The sequence below is a fragment of the Punctularia strigosozonata genome (genome assembly GCF_000264995.1).
Source record: "Punctularia strigosozonata HHB-11173 SS5 unplaced genomic scaffold PUNSTscaffold_8, whole genome shotgun sequence".
NCBI classification, from domain to species: Eukaryota; Fungi; Basidiomycota; class Agaricomycetes; order Corticiales; family Punctulariaceae; genus Punctularia; species Punctularia strigosozonata.
In genome coordinates this window covers 1,159,863-1,177,236 of record NW_006767440.1, presented here as the reverse complement: position 1 = coordinate 1,177,236, position 17,374 = coordinate 1,159,863, and the positions used below count along the sequence as shown (strand labels likewise).

Sequence of the window (17,374 nt, the reverse complement as noted above, 5' to 3'; positions counted from 1 at the left end):
TTCGCCGGCTTCTTCCTCTTGACCGAATCTCCATGGTGTCGGCCTGGTACGGCTGCATAGGGCCTGAGCTCTTCGGTATTGATACGGCTGCATACGCCCGAGCTAGCTAGCACTATGCAGTGTCGGGGCTCGCTTGGTACATGCCCTATCTTCGCGCCTATGTCAGAATTCGGGATTCATTGTTCGCGGCCTTCAGAAGGCTCAAGACCGGGTGCAATGCTTGTGCTCATTCGCACAAACGGAGACAGCGTCAGTGTATAGCGGCAGGATCTCTCAAACGCTAGCAATGGCACTATGCATGGCGCAAGCCCTCCCATGCATCGTCTTCTCGCAATCTGATGATCTCATTCTCATCGCTCTGCCAACATTCCGTGTATATTGAACAGAGGTAGATCATCCTCCATCGAGCATCTCGAGTCCCCGTAGCTACTGCATAGCACGTTCCATGAATTGCACCGTGTCTTCCCGCCACGGCGCTCTCCGTCTTCCGAACCACTTCTTAATAACTTGCTCATAGGGTATGTTCAAGGCTATAACCTTGTTCGGGACGTGAAAGCACCGCCTGTGGAATATTAATACAGAAGCGTGGCAGGGCTTCACCTCCATCCGGTGTTCGAGACGCAACACCCCGGAGAAGCGTCGGTGAAGCTCGCGAAGTCGGGAGGTCCGAGCGCAAGCTGTACAATGCCCCTGATGCACCGACGTCCACGATCCGGTGCGCGCTGGACCCGCTCATGAACGTCGAACCTTCGAACTGAATGTTCATTCTCTGGAAGTTCGCCCGGAGCTGGAATTTTGCGCGACTTGCGCACGATGCTTCTTATCATACAAAACTCATGGACAGCCTGGAATCGTTTCCGGCGAACTCGAAAAGTTTATCAAGTTTACCAGCTAGCATATCTTGACATCGACATAACCCGGCATCCGTAGAGCACTCGACTCGCGCCCTCCCGGGACTTATCCGCGGCACAGTCGCCCTCACCACTGGCAATGCCAAGCTCTGCGACGTAGATACATAACGTGACTGCCACGCACGTCCCTTTCTTCCGCTCTCGATATCCCTCTACGGCAACGATCCTCCCAGACATGCAGTATTCACCGTTCTCCGCAGTCTAGCAAGCTCTGCTTGCTACAAATACGATGTACATCGTTGGCTCTTGGCTTTCGGACCGTACGCTCTCTCATGCGGGCTCATTTAACCCTCGACGAGACACACGGACGCTCAAAAAATAGCGCGTAAAGACATCATCAAGTCGCTAACGCTGCTGCGGGGACGTCATACAGTGAGAATGCCTTGCCTCTTGGGTGGATCCCGCGGCCATAAGTAGTGGGCAACTTACAGAACCGTTATCTGTCGTCGTTATCGGTCATGTTCTGGCACTACTGGTCAAGACTATGATAGCAACCGAACGTTCAGAGCTCTTGCCCGCTTCGTGGTGGACGACCAGTTTCACGTGCTATCCTGCGCATACACCGCATGTGTCATTCTGGGATGCCGTCACGGTACAACCTTCGGCTCGTCATCCTCAGGGCGCTCGAGCTCCGTCGCGCACTGCGACTTGCAGAGACGAATGAGCTACGTATAGAACGCGGGACAGAGATAGGCGCACCTCGCTCGCTTTTTTGGTGATCCAGAAAACCCCGGCGGCGAGCGAACTCCGGAGGCATCTCGGGCTGGAGTCGCGTGCCAATAATCATGCAGTCTTATTCTTTGCTTTCAGCTGGTTTTAGCCCCGGAAGTTCCGGCTTCGTTCACGCTTCATTTAGCTCGGTGGGTCAGGCGCGCCGCGCCTTTTCATCAATACATTCAACCTCGCAGAACGTATAATTAGGCGCGCAGTCACGAAGTAGGCGTTCGTTTCCGCCTCGTGGTCGGCATCTTGGACTGTGCTCGCCGGAGGTTCCAGTCAGATCCAGCGACAAAGCGCTCTTTCAAACCGAGACTCAGCATTTCCCATTTCCGTGGATATTTCAGTGACGTGGTGGAAACGCATCCGAGACTGACGGAAGCCTGCCGCGACAGGCCGTGCATCCACGATACGCGGAATCGAGTCTTTGATGACGTTCGAGGTGGCATCCGACGACTTGAATTCATGACCTCCTGATACTGGTACTGATTCGGATTCGCGTGCAAATGGAGGGTTGAACTAGGAGTCGCGCGGACATACTGCCATACAGCTACATAGTATCAATATTCGCTCTTTCTCAGAGTATTCCTCCCGGGTATTTGTCAAATTCTCGTGTGTATGTTTCCCTATCCCTGCACCGTGCACGCCTGAGACATACCAGCGTTATCGTCGAGGAGCTGGGGCTGCATCGTGATGTCATCGCGTTCTGCAATGAGGTGATACGTACTCGAAAAGAGCTTTGAACGCTCCACGGTCGATTGAGATCTCACCTCGGATGCAGTCGATAATAATGATGATGCTCGTTCGTCTGTGATTTTGGAGCTTCTTGCGAGTATCATCCTTAACGAAGTCTGTCAGAGTGGATGAAGTTGGATATCGGGGGCCGCAAGCGATGTCTCCAGCCCCAAAGCGAACGTGCCTCCTTACACTCCTTTGTGACGACGACGAAGGAGACGAGAGGAGACGACAACTCAGCCTGTGGCTTCGGGGTTACGTTGCGATACAGCTGCTGTGCCATGATGCGATGGATCACATGGGGACACGCGACTACTACCTGTTGGCGACCACTCTGGGGAGGCTACACGACGTTGAAAAGAGCGAACCCTATGATTTATCGATACACTGTCTAGCCCTTGACTGGCGCGCACCGCGGCACAAATGCTGGTACCCGGCGCGTAACATATATTCTACGGTATTACGGCGTCCAGACAGCCACTGGGTTTTCGTTTGCGCCAATCTAATCCTTGATTAATGGGGATTTGGGCGTTCGTTCTTATTCAAATATTCACAGACGATAGACGCTACTCGCGGTCGGGACTTGTGGATGGAACTTAGTCGTCCTATTTTTAGCCTCACTCTTGCTGGCCTTTGCGCTATACATCGACCACTGCTGCTACGGTTGAATCAACGCACCAGTTCATCACGGATGCCGGGCTCTCAGAATTTCATACTTCCCATGCGGAATCGCTGTCGCATCCGTTCACCTGACGCGTCCCTGGATGGTCCGTCACTCGCGATCGGTCGTGACTTTGACGAGCTCAATGTGCACTGCAGGCTGCCTGCAGGAATGATCCGAATCGGTATTCAATGACCCGCGAAGAGATTGTATATTGGTACCATGCTTAGTCTACGAGCCGTTCATTCCACTCCCGACTCCAGTGATCCGTGACCGAGGGGACATGCTGATAAAGGAGAGAGGCGCTTGATGGTCGATATCTTCTGGATCCTACGCATGCCGAACTCAGTGCGTTACAGAGTCGGCTAGGATTGGGCAGTATCAGGTATGGTCTTGGGTATACTTTGCTGAACTACTAAAGCGACTGGACGACGATGGTAGTGTCATCGATCCACGATACATCTGTATCAAGAGTCAACACCGCGGACACCTTCCTCCTGTCCCCGCCCCCTATCGCATCTCGTAGAAGTCTTGTCGCTAGGTTCGAGTCTCCTATAGGCGACGATAAACACCTCGCGATGGCACACACCGTCTCCCCGTCGGTTTTCGGAAAATGGAGATCCGTTAGGCCGTCCGAACAGAGTACCAGAAAGTAGCTCTCAGTCCTGCTTCTATCCAGTTTTCGGTACGTGACTTCGGCCTCGGTTGATATGTACGGCGGCGTCTGATTGTGCTGCAGGAACTCTTCCCAAGGATGCGTCGCGTCTTCGGGGATTCCGGGACCAAGGTTGTAGAGGATCCTGCGCGTGAACTCCGGAGGCAACTTGAATGGTACGTCTCCAATACCTGCGTTTTCGTCATTGTTAGCTGAAATGGGATATACAGATCTCCTGCACTCACTGCGAAATGGTGCAATCACCCCCAGTACCCGGCCATCTGCTACAGCTGCCGGTTCTTCCGGGTGTTCATTTAATACTCTCTCGACCTCCGCGTCGTTGGCCCCGTTGTGCTTCGAGGTGAGGAGGCTGGTCCTCCGTCGCGTGATGGACGAATTCGTATGCGTAGGCGACATCAGGACTTGCGAAGCAATGATAAGATTTAGCTGCTTCTTTGCCTAACACGAGCAAACGACTTACATGCTTGACTGTCTCCTAAATTCGCCACCCAGAGGTGTTCGTGATCAGGGTCCACAAGAGCTACCAGCGCTGTCGTCCCATGCATGCAAAGTCTCGCCTTCTGCAGAACGTCGCCTTTCGGGTCGTTCATCACGTCTCTTATGACGCGGTCGGACAGATATGGCAAGGTTTTCACTCCGCCCGGAAAGAGGCTCAGGACGTCAGCTGCAATGGCTTCATCGAAAGATGCGAAGCATCGACACAATATATCGGCTACTGTCCTGGGTCCGAGCACCTCCTTCGACAATGGAGTGGACTTCAGCGCCTTGTTCAAATGCTCTTCGACCATGATCGGTATGTGATACGCGCTATGCTTAACTGTCGCGTCCCCAAGGTGACCTGTCGGCAAAGGTTGTATTATTCCAAGGAAATATACAGATGTCCGACTCGCGCCCATGTGGACCGCTTACCGTCGAAGACGCCGGTAAGAGTCCATTGCTTTCCCCCAACATTCAATTGCTTCACCACGAGCCGATCCTGATTCGCGGAACCAAAACACGGCTGGAAGCTCAAGAAATCGGCTTTCCATCCTCTCTTCGCGTCTAGAACTTGACTCTGGGGATTCGCCAACTCCTCTATCCTCTCCTGAATGCCCCTCTCCGTCAAGAGCTCGAACGGACATGGCCAGATGTCGTCTTCGGGGTCACACCTCGTCCCCGGCATCTCTTCTGCACGCGCATAAGCACGTGCGGAGGGAACGGCGCTCTCCAGCGATGTCACGGAGAGCAAACCGTCGCGGACCGATCGCGTCCGTTGTGAATCAACGAGCATTACAGTGAAAGGGCGGCGGCGTCCATGTGTCGTCTCCTCGGGCCTGCCCGTCGCACTTTATATAGTATCGCGCTAGATACACACCCTGTCCGCGACGCCCGGATCCGTCCCGAAACTGGCGCGTGCACCGGGTCGCCGGGTCATGGCGATAAGGCTTGACTTGGGCGCGGGGGTGCCACATAAGCCAATGGCAACGCGATATTGATGGTAATAAGCCCCCCTCGAGACGCCTGCAGGCAAGTTCCTCCTTCCATTCGTGGCGGGACGTTTACGGATCCCTCTCGTTTGGTCGCGAGCTCTGGGGCACGTGGCCTCCGGTCCGCCTCGAGGCCGGTGGTGTTGCCAGGTTTTCAGAGCCTTGATGCCCTGATGAAATATTTGAGTTGAAACGGGCAGCTTCAGCCAAATCCGACTCAACGTTTTCTCTGATGTACGGGCATTCCCGCGGGAAGCCGTCGGGAGAGGGTGCGACTTCATGATCAAGTGACGCGCCGTCGAGGGTATACAGGACGCGAGCCGCGCGAATCGCGGAGGTTATGCTACAGTAGCGATTATATATTGGGGTAGATACATTGTGATGAATACGAAGAGTCTAAACTATGTATGCATCTGGTAAAGTGAGTGCGAAACGGGTCTAATACAGATGTTGGTGTCGTGGTCCGTACGCGGAGTCGTGCAGTGAAACGGAGAGAATGAGTCCGGGTCTTCAACCAAGCCTTCCCCCATTCATCGTCGGAACGGGTTGCGCGACCCTAGTGACGATGACGAACCGCCAGTGTTCGCGGAAACGAGGTGCTTCTGCGCCCTCATGTCCGTCGCGTACCGTTCCGCCGACGATCTCCTATCCTCCTGGTCAAGATCGATGAGAGGAGCGACCGCGACGGTGTCCTGAGTCTCGGACGGTGGACGGCCGTTCGAGCTCTTGGTGGACATGGAAAACCGGGAGGTCGGGGGCATGAGCCTGCCCGCGCCGTCGCGGTCTTTGACGGGCTGACGTGGCTCCGGCCCTTTGCGCGGCATGCCAGTGATCTGCGAGTAGATGCTCCCGTCTGAGCTGGAAAGGCGGTTCAGCCCCTGGCCGGAGCCGCTCCAGCTGGAATCTCTGCGATGATCGAAATGCCTGTCGTCATGCAGTGAAGGCAAGGCGGAAGGCGCCCTCGAGGGGCTGGAACGCGTCGAGTACTCGTAAGCGCCGTAGAGCTGCAACTTCTCCATTTCGTGGTGGTGCCGCGCCTCCTCCGCGTTCCTGATCTTCATCAGCTTGATCGCCTCCGCATCGTCCGGGGCCGTCACGGTGAGTTGAATGGGCTGCTGACCGCGCCCGAAGAGGCGCCAGAGCATTCGGCGTCTCCAGCTGGGGGGCTTGATCCCGCGAGCGGTCGCGAACTGGGCCGTTTGCTGGGCGCGCTTCTGGCGTGCGCGTCGGCGCCAGAGCATGAGGATTACCACGAAGATGAAGGCGCAGCCCAAGGCCATAAGGAGTATCTCCCACCAAGCCAAAGGGCGTAATGAGCTCTTCGTCGTGATCGGCGTGTTGATGCCGGTGATAGTAGGGAGCGGTACGGCGGATGTTGTGCCAGACGCCGTGACGACAGGGACCATTACAAGATCGGAAAGGCATATGCCAAGTCCGGGGACCACGGTAGAGTTGCCAGAGCAGCTTGCGGAAGCGCAAGTGCCCCCTCTCAGAACCTGGCTCGAACTTGAGCACGCCAAGCAGTTGCTCGGGCCCGATCCGGAACAACTGCTGCAGCTGCTATCACAGCTTTGGCAGGTGCTCGAGGTCTTGTCGAAAAACTGGTTCTTGCTGCACGTGGGCAAGCATCGGCCGTTGGTAAGAACCGGCCGATTTGATGGGCAAGATGAGCATTGGTTGAACCCTGCGCCCGAGCAGGTCGCGCAGTCCGGATGACAGGGGATGCATTTGCCAGAAGAACTGAACGTATTTGAGGGACAGGACGCGACGCATGATCCCTCAGACGCCAGTTGATTGTTCGCGCAAGTCAAGCAGAACGTCGACGAGCCAGCGCACGTGCTGCAGGACGAGTCGCAAGCTGGATGTCTCGGTCAGGCGATGGGTGCTAACAGGTGGAAATGTGCGTACCAGTGCAGGTGAGGTTGTCCGTGGGTGAAAGGAAGGTTGCTGACGGGCAGCTCTCAACGCACTTGCCATTTGAGAGGACGAAGCCAGGCAGGCAGCCAGTGCATTGGGCTTGATCAATCGTCGATGCAACAGTGAAGTTGGGGATCTTGCATCCGGTGCATTTAGCGGGACACGCTGCAGGTAGGTAAGTTTCGATCCACATAAAAGAGTGCATGACTTACTGTTGCACTCGTGCTTGTTGTTGTCCGCAACCATCCCGGTCGTGCCCTCGCAAACGCCATTGCTGTCCGTGGAAACACATGAACCGTTCAGCTTGTAGTTGCCCGTGCCACAGATGATACAGTCGTTCGAAGTAGGTCCGTTACACGTCTGGCAGGTGGCTGCGCACGGCTGGCAAGCAGTCCCGTTGCTGAAGCTGCCGTCGGGACAGACAGTACCGGTAGACGTCGAGGCGGCCGTCGCCACACACTGAGTACGATCATTGGCGTTCTGCGTGAAACCACTAGAGCAGGTGATGCATGTACCACTGGAATCGGCGCAATCCGTGCACCCCAGTGCACAAACTGGAACGTGACGTCAGACACGTCCATACCTATACATATTATAGAAGGCTTACCTTCGCAGTCGCCGGCATCGGTCAGGAAGAAGCCAGATGCGCACTTGCCACATGCGGTACCGTTCGTGGCCGTCGTCCATCCAGCGATACAGGTACAGCTTCCATCACTCTGACATTCGCCATTGAGGCAGTTGCAGCTGCTCGGCGGGTTCGATACCGTGACGCTCAGACAACGTCCCGTACCCGACATCCCATCGTCGCAGTCCGTGCAACCGGCCGGGCACGCCTGACATTCAGACCCGAAGAACCCGTCCGCGCACGACTCGCAGGACGAGCCGGTGAATCCTGTGGGGCATGTGCACGTTCCGGAGGCGGAGCAAACGCCGTTCCCAGAGCAGGGCGGTGAGCAAGACGAGGATTGGAGGTCGAGCAAGGAAAGGGACGAGCCCGAACCAGCAGGGAGCTGCGCGACGTCCGGAATGGAATCCCAGAGGATGACGCGATCGCTTGACGATGAAGATGTGGAGACAGCCACCCAAATGTTGGAGGCTAGTGCTAGTGAACCGGCAGATAGTGGGGTGGAGGAGGACGAGTTGCCTGCTGGCGCACTGGGAAGTCCGCTGAAAGAGGCAGAGCCAGAGTAGTTGGCCGATGGATAGACGGCGAGGCCCGATGATAGAGCGACGTTGAGAGGAAGTGAGACAGAGTTCGAAACGTTGAAGCCCGTCGCGGGGGAGAGCGACGCGGAGGATGCTGTGAGGAGGGAATGGAGCAGGGCAGGATTGGTTGTCGAGGTGTACGTTCCCGGAAGCAGAAGAACGCTAGTGGACGCGTCTTTCGCCGACAATGTCGCGCCAACTGCAACGCGTCGTCAGTGGTTAGGTCATAAGGTGAGGTGGCCGGAGCGTACTGGTCGTGTTCGTGAACCCTTGGAGGCATTGCCCAGCAACGCATACGACAGTTGATGATGAAGCAGATTGTGCGGCTGCTGTAAGCTATTGATCAGTATTGAGTAGCACCGACTAGCGTTGCAGCACCCACCGACAGCAGCGCCGAATATTATCGGGGCGAGTAAAGCAAGGAAGTTGGGCATCGTGGCCAGCAGCGCTGGTGGAAAGAGAAAGAGAGATATGAACGAACTCGCGGGTCTGGGGTGCCCAAAAAGGCGTGTGGAACGAGGGCCGCCGACATTGCTTTTGTGCTCGTCCGTCAATAGCGTCGCGTAGCTGCGACCGAGGAGAATGGAGGGCTATTGTTCTCCTTTGAGGCGTGGGAACAGTAGTACAATGGCGGTGATGGTTACGTAATGCCTCGACGCGCGCCTCTTGTTCTTGAGTTTGTCAATACTAGGCCACCGCAATGCATTCTCAAGAATCGTAAGGTTGGGTTCCATCCAACCACAGCCTGCAGTCTTCCCTAGCCGTTTGAGATGTCGCGCGCCGGAAACAGTCTGACTCTGAACCAGCCTGATGCCCGGAAGACGATCACGTGCCCGAACAGACCACGCGCGGCGGAACAGACCTCCCAACTTGCTTCGACGTTAGCGCTTTGCATCCCATCCGGTTCCACTTCGTCTCCGCCGACAGCATGAAGCGTACGATCACAATGCTTCTGCTCGGTCCCAAAGGCCCCAGTCTAACCGGAAGCGTTTCTCTTCGGCGAGTGTCTTCCAACGTTCCAACAGGCCATCCTCGACAGCCAGTTGCGGTCCGAAGAAAGCGTGGACGACTTGCATGGGGCTATTCCGGTCCCTCAGGTATCGTTCGAGCGCGTGGCACCATTGCCTATCTGTCTCCAAACCGATATCGCTAGGGCGCCCTTCGACATGCCTGACCTGAATCTTCAGCGTCATTAACTGCGAGGGGAGATGCCGCATGAGGTTGATTCGCGGAGCATCGTCCGTAACAATGATCGCTAACGCGAGATACTCGAGGCTCGAAGAGAGCATGTCGAGGCATTCGGATAAAGCAGGTGTAGCCACGTTCGCTCCGAGCAGCACGAGCTTGCGCAGATTTCGCCCAGGTCCGTTCACCAATGACAGGAGATGTTGTCCCGACAACGGCCCGTCCACTCGACCGGCCATGGAGAAGGCAAACGACTCCAGCGGAGCATCCATGAAGATGTCGCCCAGAGGTATTTGATCGAATTCCGTGCAGTCGACGGCGTGCAGCACGACATGGCGGAGGTTTCTGGCGGGCCGCCTCAGAAGCTGGGAGAAAGGGAATCCACATTTCCCGGAGAGTCGTAGGCGGCGCAGATTGTCAGGCATGACGTGAATGCATACCATGTACCTTGTATACGGATCGACGAAAACTTCGTACACCTCCAGATCCCTGAGGTCGGCATCGATGTTGATGACCATGGGCTCCAGAGGAAGATAAGACGCATGCGGACCTGCCATGGCAGCGTCAGTTCGGGACTCGTACAAAAACAGAAGACAGGTTGTATGCGTACTTTCCGCGATGAGCCGCATCGAAGTGATCTCGAACCTGTTGAATATGCGCAATTGTCGCAGATGCTTAGACTTCTGTGTGATATGCGTATGAAAGTGGACGGAGAACCTCGCCTAAGATCGCCAGCATGAGCATGGGTCAGGGCGGGCGAGTAACTGTTATAACTCACCGCAAGCACATCGAGCATGCGCAGCCCTCGAATTCTATCTTCGAAGTCTAGTACCGTAGAATATCTTCTCGAGATGTCATCGTCATATAGAGAGAGATACTGAGTCAATAACGGTCCGATCTCTTGATGAATGCGACGGCAAAGGGTCAGCAAGCGTAGATGGTCATTCTTCGGCATGCGATTGTGGAGTATGCGACGATGTTCGGCGAGATACAACTCAAAAATGTTCAAGAGTATCTCAGAAGGCATTTCCAGCAAGGCCGAACGCGGACATTGAACGTGGTCGATTTCGGGCGGTAAAGTGCTGGCCATAGGAGGGGAGTTCATCTTGTAGATGTTATGTATGAAAGCGTCACCGGCGTCTCAGTGTGAGGTCGTTGTCAGGCCAAGTATCCCACCATAGGGTAGGCCTACAAAAGGCATGTTGTGCTCGGCTTACTGCGATTTGGAATGACAAAGCCGTTGCCTTGGAATTATATCAGATTACGGTGAGCTCAACACTGCACGACCAGCGGCGAGTCTAATCACACTAGCAGTTTGTTCTATGCATACATGAAGCTCGGCGACTCCGTCCAAAAATAACGGAAAGTTGACCGACCCTGCAGGCAAAGTACCAACGTCTTGCCCAGCCGTACTCTATTGACATTAATGCACACCGACAATTCCAAGATGACAAAAACCATCTCACCCCGGCTCAGGCTTAAGGCAGTATATGCGGGGTAACTTTATGAGGCGGCGGTGCAGCTTCAACTAATAGTGCGCGCATGGTCAAAGGGCGAATAGCAGCACAGAAAGCCTTACTCGCCTACGCGAGCAGTATATCATGACGGCAGATATTGAACTCCCTCTTCATCCGGCACCCCGCTACCCTCCGAGTCACCGACCATCTTTCGCTCCACACGGCAGACATGGGCCGCAAGATAATCGAGCGTCGCTGCGTCTGCCGAAAAATCGTAACGAGGATCGGCCAGCAGGCGAAGATGCTCTATCGCGAGAAAACCGAAGAGCTTTCTGAGAAGATGTGCCTCAGATACGGGGATCGTGAGGCTCTGAACTGCCATGCGTCGATTCCGTGATGGGTCGACTTCGGGAGCAAGGAAATGCCTGAGGAATCTCCGGGACCGTTTGCTGCTCGTCACCGCGCACATATGTCGCAGGCCGCGAAATGTTGCAAGAACCGTGAGGAGAGACGGATATCGTGGGAGGTGATGCCATGCGACGGTCTCCTGGAGGATCAAGGTCGTAATAGGAGAATAGTCGACAATTTCTTCTGACAGATTGCCCAGGAAATCGAGAATGTCGCCCACAACCTTCAATTCCTGTAACTTCGTCCACTTTATCAACAACCAAGGGCGTCGGTAGGAATCTATCTCGTCGTGATCTGGGAGCCATCCGATGACCAGACGTCTCATTTCCGATAGATGGCATGCCTCAACTCGTTCAGGCTCGCCAGGGGCGCGCACAATCATGTAACCGTGTAGAACAAGGTGTTCCAGACGAGGTGACGCTGCGAGGAGGTCCTTGAACGTCTGTGTCGGCATTTCATCGCACCCATCAGAGTACAACTCCAGAGTTGTAAGGCCTTGTAAGAGTGGGATAGGCCCTGACGCCGACGTCCAGGTCAAGCCCAGGCTTCCGAGGCGATGGCATTTGAGGGCCGGCACTCCTCCGGAGAGCGCCAAGACCAGCCTATCGGAACAGAGGGAAGGCCCATCGTCTATGCCCGAGTTGTGTATTTCGAACGTTTCCAACCACTCCGCCCTCCTCTCCCGTAGAACCGTGATGATGCGTTCCGCCAATTCCGCACCGTCGACGACGGCGACGAATCTGCGCCACCGGAAGAGTTGCGGGATGAGCAGATACATCGCATGATGCACCTGCCGCACGTCGACTGCGCCTGTGGTGCCGCTATACAACCTAACGTCTAAAGGGCATTCGCCGGAACGGGCGAGATAGACCTGCGCCTTGTTGAGGTCTATGGGTATCCACAGACGTATGCGAACGTCGGACCAGTATCGAGTGTGCCCCAGCAGGAGTGCCCTCCACCGCCTGCATACGCGGGACGCGACGACCGGCCAGTTGTTCAGGAGTATAGAGTCGCATAGCGTTCTCGAGTGAACATGGTCAATGATTTCGAGGATGATGTCGTCTGGCAAACCGGCCAGGATAGACATGATGATGGGCGAGGGTCAAAACGGAGTTTCGAGGGTTTAGCTGCAGGTAGCCTGTGTTCCTGGTCTCAGATTATTTTATATGACTGCAGGAACGGCGATGAAGATGGATATGATTCGACTTTCGCGTCCGCGTAAGCGGACGACACGCGTTCAGGACTAGCGAGTACATCAGGTACCAATCAGAGGGAGGAAGGCGATAACGGACGTGAGGCTCCCGGCGTCGTGGGCATTCGTGTACGAGTTACTCCTCATGGAGGCGAATTTGTAGAGAAGCTGCGAAGGCTCGCCCATATGAGGCTAAGTCCACGGCAGCCTATATATTCCACCTGATTCTCAGTAGACAACATTTGCACACGACTGGGAGCGTGGAACGCGATGGACACAACTGAAGTTCCCCGCGAGGGATTCAAGAACGTAAGAGTACACCGGAATATCAACGATGGTAGGAAGTACACGATGTGTTCTATGCATAGGGTAACACTAATAAAGTCCCGAAACTGGAAACACAAATCCACAGCCAGTTATATGAGTGATCAACGGCGTCATGCGAAGGTCGGACACACGCTACGAGACAGCGTCGGGTGCACACCGCGCCGACTATGGAGGGGTACGTCAGCAAACCAGGATTCCATATCGAGAGCAAACGAGGGATCAGATAAAAAAGGCAATATGAAGATATCCTCAAATGTCCGGTCAACGAGCATCGGTACAGGTCTGAGATTGTTACATCCTGGAAGTCAGGCAGCTGGGAACTCTGAACTCACCTAAGCAACGATAGATGCTGGAGGCCTGGAGGTCGGCGCTGGCTTCCAGTTCGTCCGATCGCCCCTCGTCTCTCCGTAGACCCAGTCCTCATCCATCGCTTCCCTACCCTCCTCCTCGCCATCCGTACAATCCTCGACGTACACCGCAATGCCGGCGTTGTCTTCAGCGTGGAGCAGGACCTCGGGCCCGGTCTTCCGTCGCTCCAGGAGCTGCAATTTCTGAAGTGCGTGGATGAGGTCGTCAGCCAGAGGCGTGGCGTTCGGTGGTTCTTCTTGGATCGGTTCCCATCCGACGGGCGGCGAGCCCGGAGGTGATATGAGGAAGTTCTTCTCGAGTGGTGGAGGTCGGAGGTGGTTGTCTGACGGGCCTTCTGATGATCCAGCCAGGATGGGTGTCGGATCTGCGCGAAAGACGCGAAGGGTGACTGCAGGGCTGAGACGATGGCGTCGTTGAGACTTGTGCTGCCTAGGCAGATCAATCGAAATAGCTCACCTGGTACTTGTTTGCTCGATGGTGACACCGTCGCAGAGCTGCTTCACCATCTCGGCGTCGTCTTCAGAATAGTAAACCAGTATCGCTCGCGCGAAGCTTCTGAGTGGCGCAAACGCGTGCAACGGCCCGTACGACTCAAAGTGTGTCCGTAAAACATGTATGATCTCGGACTGGAAGAATTCCTGCGGTATCTGGGTCACGATAACGGTGTTCGTCCGCCGAGGCTGTTGGGGCGACTCCGAACCGAGGCGTTGGGTAATCGAGGGGAATCTGTCCTGTAATTGCTGTGCGAGTACGCCAGGCATGACGAGTTAGCGGGCGACGTTGATCTGAAGAGGCCGGCAGGAGTGCCGGGTCGCAAGCTGCGAAGTGAGGTGGGGCATGGTGACGGTGCGTAAGAGAATTTATGGAAACGCAGTTTGGTGGCCCGAGTGCCCCGACATTGCTGAGTTTGAAACTGACTTCGCGCTGGCTATGCAAGCTGTGCGTGGCCCGACAAATGGCCTATAGGCTATGGAATACTGAATATTGGTCCAGCGCAATCCCTCTCTCATACACATATGGCTATTGTTCTTCGCCAGAGGGAACAAGGAGCAAGGCAAAGCTAGCGCGAATATGGAAGCACCATGCTTTAGAGGTGAAGATACCATGATTGTCAACTCAAAGGCTCATCTCCAAGAGCGGGCACATACGACCTCCAAGGCCACACGTCTCCCGGCGAGATGCTCGGCCCGCCTGAGAGAATCTCGTCGAATGTGCTACGCCGAAGATCGTGCTATGTTTGCGCAGTCGATCTTACCTGGCGCTCCGGCTGCGAAGCCCGTACAGGCGGTACGAAGGCTATGGCCGGAATGCCAAGGTCCAGCAGAGCAGTCCCCGACAGTACGGGATATCATGTATCCATTGCTATTCAGAGGCAATGTCGGATCGCAGGAACGTGGCCGCAGTGCGACGCCTTTCGGACCACGGCCAAGGTAATCAGTCGGGATAGAACCGCATAGGTCACAAAAGCGAAGACACCGCAACCTGGAAATACAAGATAGCAGAGATTGCAAGGTATCAACAATCATATGCGCATACAGACAAAGGATAGCAGGAAGAAGAAATACAAAATAGGACGTGGCGCTCAAGAGACGAACTGCATGACGAAGATGTTCGGCGCCTTGAAGCCAAGCCGTTGGACGGCGTAGTTGTCGTTGCGATCGAGGCCCTCGAAGTACACGCGCTCCCGAAGCCAGTCTATGCACAGGAATGGGACGATCAGCCTATGGAATGCGAGCATGTCGGGATCGAACACGTACCGACTCGCTTGAAGCGATTCACCTGTGGTGCCGGCGTGTAGAATCCGCTCCATCCACCTTGATTGTGCGCAGCCGTGCGTCTTACATGCTCTTGCAAGCGTGGTGGCAATGCCGCGTATTCGCCGTCGGTAACGAAGTTTTCCGTGTAACTGCGCCACAAAACACACTGCCGTTAGCCTCGGACGCGCCAAAGAGCCGCGCAAGCATGCTTTGCTCACTCCTTCCATATAGTGGTGCATACGTCGCTCAAAGTAACACCTCGCTCATTCTTGACGATGGTGCACCATGGCGTGAGGTTGCTAATCAGGATGAGCTCCGTCACGCGGGGTAACGTCGCGGGTTCGTCTTTCGCCGTGAACGGCAAATCTCTGTCCCTCGCGTCGGGGTTGAATCCGCCGGTCTGCCCTGTGGAGACGTTGAAGACGAGGTGGAAATCGGAGTTGCTGTTTGTGAGGATCGGGTTGAGTTGGAGATCGGTGTTGAGGAGGTACAAATCGGTTTGGGTGAGCACAGGGCCATCTATATAGAGATTTCATCAGACAAAAGATCAATCTACCATGGGAGTCCATACACACAATGTGTCCCCGCTGCCCACTTCCCGACGGCGTCAGACATTGCGCCTTCCGATGAGGTCCTGACGAAGTCAAGTGCGAGCGCCTCTCGAGCTCGAGAGGAGATACGTCGGACTAGCGAAGGTGCCAGATTACAGGTGGAGAGAAAGATAATGGCCTGTCCTCGGGCCACCGATGGGAAGGAAGGCGAGGTGAGGACGAGATGAAGAACAAGGTCGTACGCCGCATGTTTCCCGCATGAAGCAGCTGCCTCGAGGCACGGAGCAGGACGCGGACAGCCTCATCTCCGGAAGATCAGTCGTTTTGTGGCGGAGTCATCGGAGTCCTTATCCGGCATCTTGCCGATGAACTCTCCTTCTCTCTTCGAATTGAATCCTAACCCCATACCAGGCCATTTCTGATGAGCTACAGAACCCGAAGTATCTGCCTTGAAGAACAAATCGCATGGGGGGCTCCTTGGCTTTTGACTCTACCGTCGAAATGTTGGGCACGGTACCTACCCGTGCTAACCCTCTGTCCACTCAGTACCTAACAGTACGGACGGAGGGGTTAACTCCTTTCTACCAAAAGGAGGATATCTCGCTGCGAGACTATTCTACCGGAGCCCCCCCTCCAACTACTGTACAGTAGTGCAAACCGCCCGCAAGGGCCGCGCAACCCCACGCGCAGGCGCTCCCTAAGAGCGCCACACCAACCCGTCACCAGCGGCGCCCACACACCACGAAAAAGCAAACAGCACGCTGGGCCGACTGAGTGCCCAACCCCCCCTGCATGACACCAAACGGTGGAGGCCCGGGATGTAACCCGTCGCCGCCCGCGCGAGCAAAGCCAACCGCAGTTGCCGACCACGTGAACGCGTGAACGAAAATAAGCAGAGCAAAAAACGAATGCCCTAAGCGACGCAGCGAGGGAAAACTGAACAAAACCGCTGAGGAATAGCCGGGTAACGGCGTACCCCCCCGACCCACACCCACCACCACTAAAGTACTACGCACAGCGCCCACCCTGTACGGAGCGACACGCCCAGAAAGCCTCCGCCCGCGCGGACAGATACTAGCCAACGCGGGCGAAAAACACCCAGGTACCCCTCCTCGATCGAACCGGAACCACCAACGACCGAGGAAGGACACATCCCCCTCTCCATCACCCGGAGGGAGCGAGGTTCAGACCGAGCACATCACCCCCTACTCCCAAAGGAGCATGCTAGGCAACGGCACCCAGACGCCCAGCACTGCAAACAATAGCCCCTCCCCCCAACACGAGGAACCAAGACGTGAGCGAGGCCCCTCGCCCGCCCCGGAACTTGAGATGCAGGACGCACCGCAACACGCAGGCGTGCCCGCCGCCGCCATACCCCGCACGAGCGCGCCCCCCTCCGGCGCTCCCCCTGCCAGCACGCCCCACACTAGGGGCACCCCGTCTACCGCAGCACCCCCTACTGCCGGCGCGCCTGCCACCGGCGTAGCGACCCTCCCTACCGCGAACCCCTCCGCCACAAACCCGGTCGGAACGCAGGGCCCAAACGGGGAGAACGAGCAAGCCGACCAACACATGCAGGATCCCCCCCCGGATGCCGCACCCCCCCCTGTCCTCCTCACCTTCGAAGGGGAGTACGCAAAACCGGACGAGAAACCCTTCCCGCTACCGCAAACCTGCACCTGGTTAGGCATCTTCGAAAACACCATGCCCGCGCAGAAGGAAGCCTGGAACGAACAGGACATGAACACGGCGGCTATCCTATATCCCCCCCGCCCGGCGGACTACGCCAACCCCAGCGTCTGCGCGGAGTTCCTCCTGAGCACGCTAGAATTCCTCTGC

The 17,374-nt window shown here is 56.0% G+C and overlaps 7 protein-coding genes across 7 annotated transcripts; 1 reads left to right on the top strand and 6 right to left on the bottom strand.

The window, feature by feature from the left end:
- Positions 1-3,439: 3,439 nt before the first annotated feature.
- On the bottom strand, positions 3,440-4,926 carry PUNSTDRAFT_121109 (protein serine/threonine phosphatase 2C; the record flags this gene model as incomplete). The annotated part of the gene is made up of 4 exons (XM_007384977.1): positions 4,610-4,926; positions 4,161-4,538; positions 3,925-4,101; positions 3,440-3,870 (listed from the first exon to the last, which is right to left on the bottom strand). The coding sequence occupies exons 1-4, from the start codon at positions 4,860-4,862 to the stop codon at positions 3,440-3,442; spliced, it is 1,239 nt and encodes a 412-aa protein (XP_007385039.1). The 5' UTR covers positions 4,863-4,926.
- Positions 4,927-5,536: 610 nt separating this feature from the next.
- On the bottom strand, positions 5,537-8,723 carry PUNSTDRAFT_144417 (uncharacterized protein; the record flags this gene model as incomplete). Its single annotated transcript, XM_007384976.1, has 6 exons — positions 5,537-7,024; positions 7,075-7,248; positions 7,296-7,637; positions 7,691-8,488; positions 8,541-8,618; positions 8,672-8,723. The coding sequence occupies 6 exons, from the start codon at positions 8,721-8,723 to the stop codon at positions 5,697-5,699; spliced, it is 2,772 nt and encodes a 923-aa protein (XP_007385038.1). The 3' UTR covers positions 5,537-5,696.
- Positions 8,724-8,904: 181 nt separating this feature from the next.
- PUNSTDRAFT_144416 (uncharacterized protein) lies at positions 8,905-10,270 on the bottom strand (the record flags this gene model as incomplete). Its single annotated transcript, XM_007384975.1, has 3 exons — positions 8,905-10,024; positions 10,085-10,196; positions 10,253-10,270. 3 exons carry the CDS (start codon positions 10,268-10,270, stop codon positions 9,231-9,233), a joined length of 924 nt encoding a protein of 307 aa, XP_007385037.1. The 3' UTR covers positions 8,905-9,230.
- An 803-nt stretch (positions 10,271-11,073) lies between these two features.
- PUNSTDRAFT_135452 (uncharacterized protein) lies at positions 11,074-12,426 on the bottom strand (the record flags this gene model as incomplete). Its single annotated transcript, XM_007384974.1, has 1 exon — positions 11,074-12,426. The coding sequence occupies one exon, from the start codon at positions 12,424-12,426 to the stop codon at positions 11,074-11,076; it is 1,353 nt and encodes a 450-aa protein (XP_007385036.1).
- A 367-nt stretch (positions 12,427-12,793) lies between these two features.
- On the bottom strand, positions 12,794-14,042 carry PUNSTDRAFT_104070 (Calcipressin). Its single transcript, XM_007384973.1, has 2 exons — positions 13,684-14,042; positions 12,794-13,623 (listed from the first exon to the last, which is right to left on the bottom strand). Exons 1-2 carry the CDS (start codon positions 13,986-13,988, stop codon positions 13,191-13,193), a joined length of 738 nt encoding a protein of 245 aa, XP_007385035.1. The 5' UTR covers positions 13,989-14,042; the 3' UTR covers positions 12,794-13,190.
- A 527-nt stretch (positions 14,043-14,569) lies between these two features.
- On the bottom strand, positions 14,570-15,810 carry PUNSTDRAFT_121105 (uncharacterized protein). Its single transcript, XM_007384972.1, has 4 exons — positions 15,560-15,810; positions 15,203-15,503; positions 14,985-15,133; positions 14,570-14,922 (listed from the first exon to the last, which is right to left on the bottom strand). Exons 1-4 carry the CDS (start codon positions 15,597-15,599, stop codon positions 14,810-14,812), a joined length of 603 nt encoding a protein of 200 aa, XP_007385034.1. The 5' UTR covers positions 15,600-15,810; the 3' UTR covers positions 14,570-14,809.
- A 946-nt stretch (positions 15,811-16,756) lies between these two features.
- On the top strand, positions 16,757-17,332 carry PUNSTDRAFT_135449 (uncharacterized protein; the record flags this gene model as incomplete). Its single annotated transcript, XM_007384971.1, has 1 exon — positions 16,757-17,332. A coding segment is annotated over one exon (576 nt), but the record flags the coding sequence as incomplete, so codon positions are not given.
- Positions 17,333-17,374: the final 42 nt, after the last annotated feature.

Coding starts and splice junctions, on each gene's coding strand:
- PUNSTDRAFT_104070 (XM_007384973.1), bottom strand. CDS start 13,988: ATGCCTGGCGTACTCGCACAGCAATTACAGGACAGATTCCCCTCGATT. Junction 13,624..13,683: donor ATCGAGCAAACAAGTACCAG/GTGAGCTATTTC, acceptor CCATCGTCTCAG/CCCTGCAGTCACCCTTCGCG.
- PUNSTDRAFT_121105 (XM_007384972.1), bottom strand. CDS start 15,599: ATGTCTGACGCCGTCGGGAAGTGGGCAGCGGGGACACATT. Junction 15,504..15,559: donor GTGGGCAGCGGGGACACATT/GTGTGTATGGAC, acceptor ATCTCTATATAG/ATGGCCCTGTGCTCACCCAA. Junction 14,923..14,984: donor GAATCGCTTCAAGCGAGTCG/GTACGTGTTCGA, acceptor TCCTGTGCATAG/ACTGGCTTCGGGAGCGCGTG.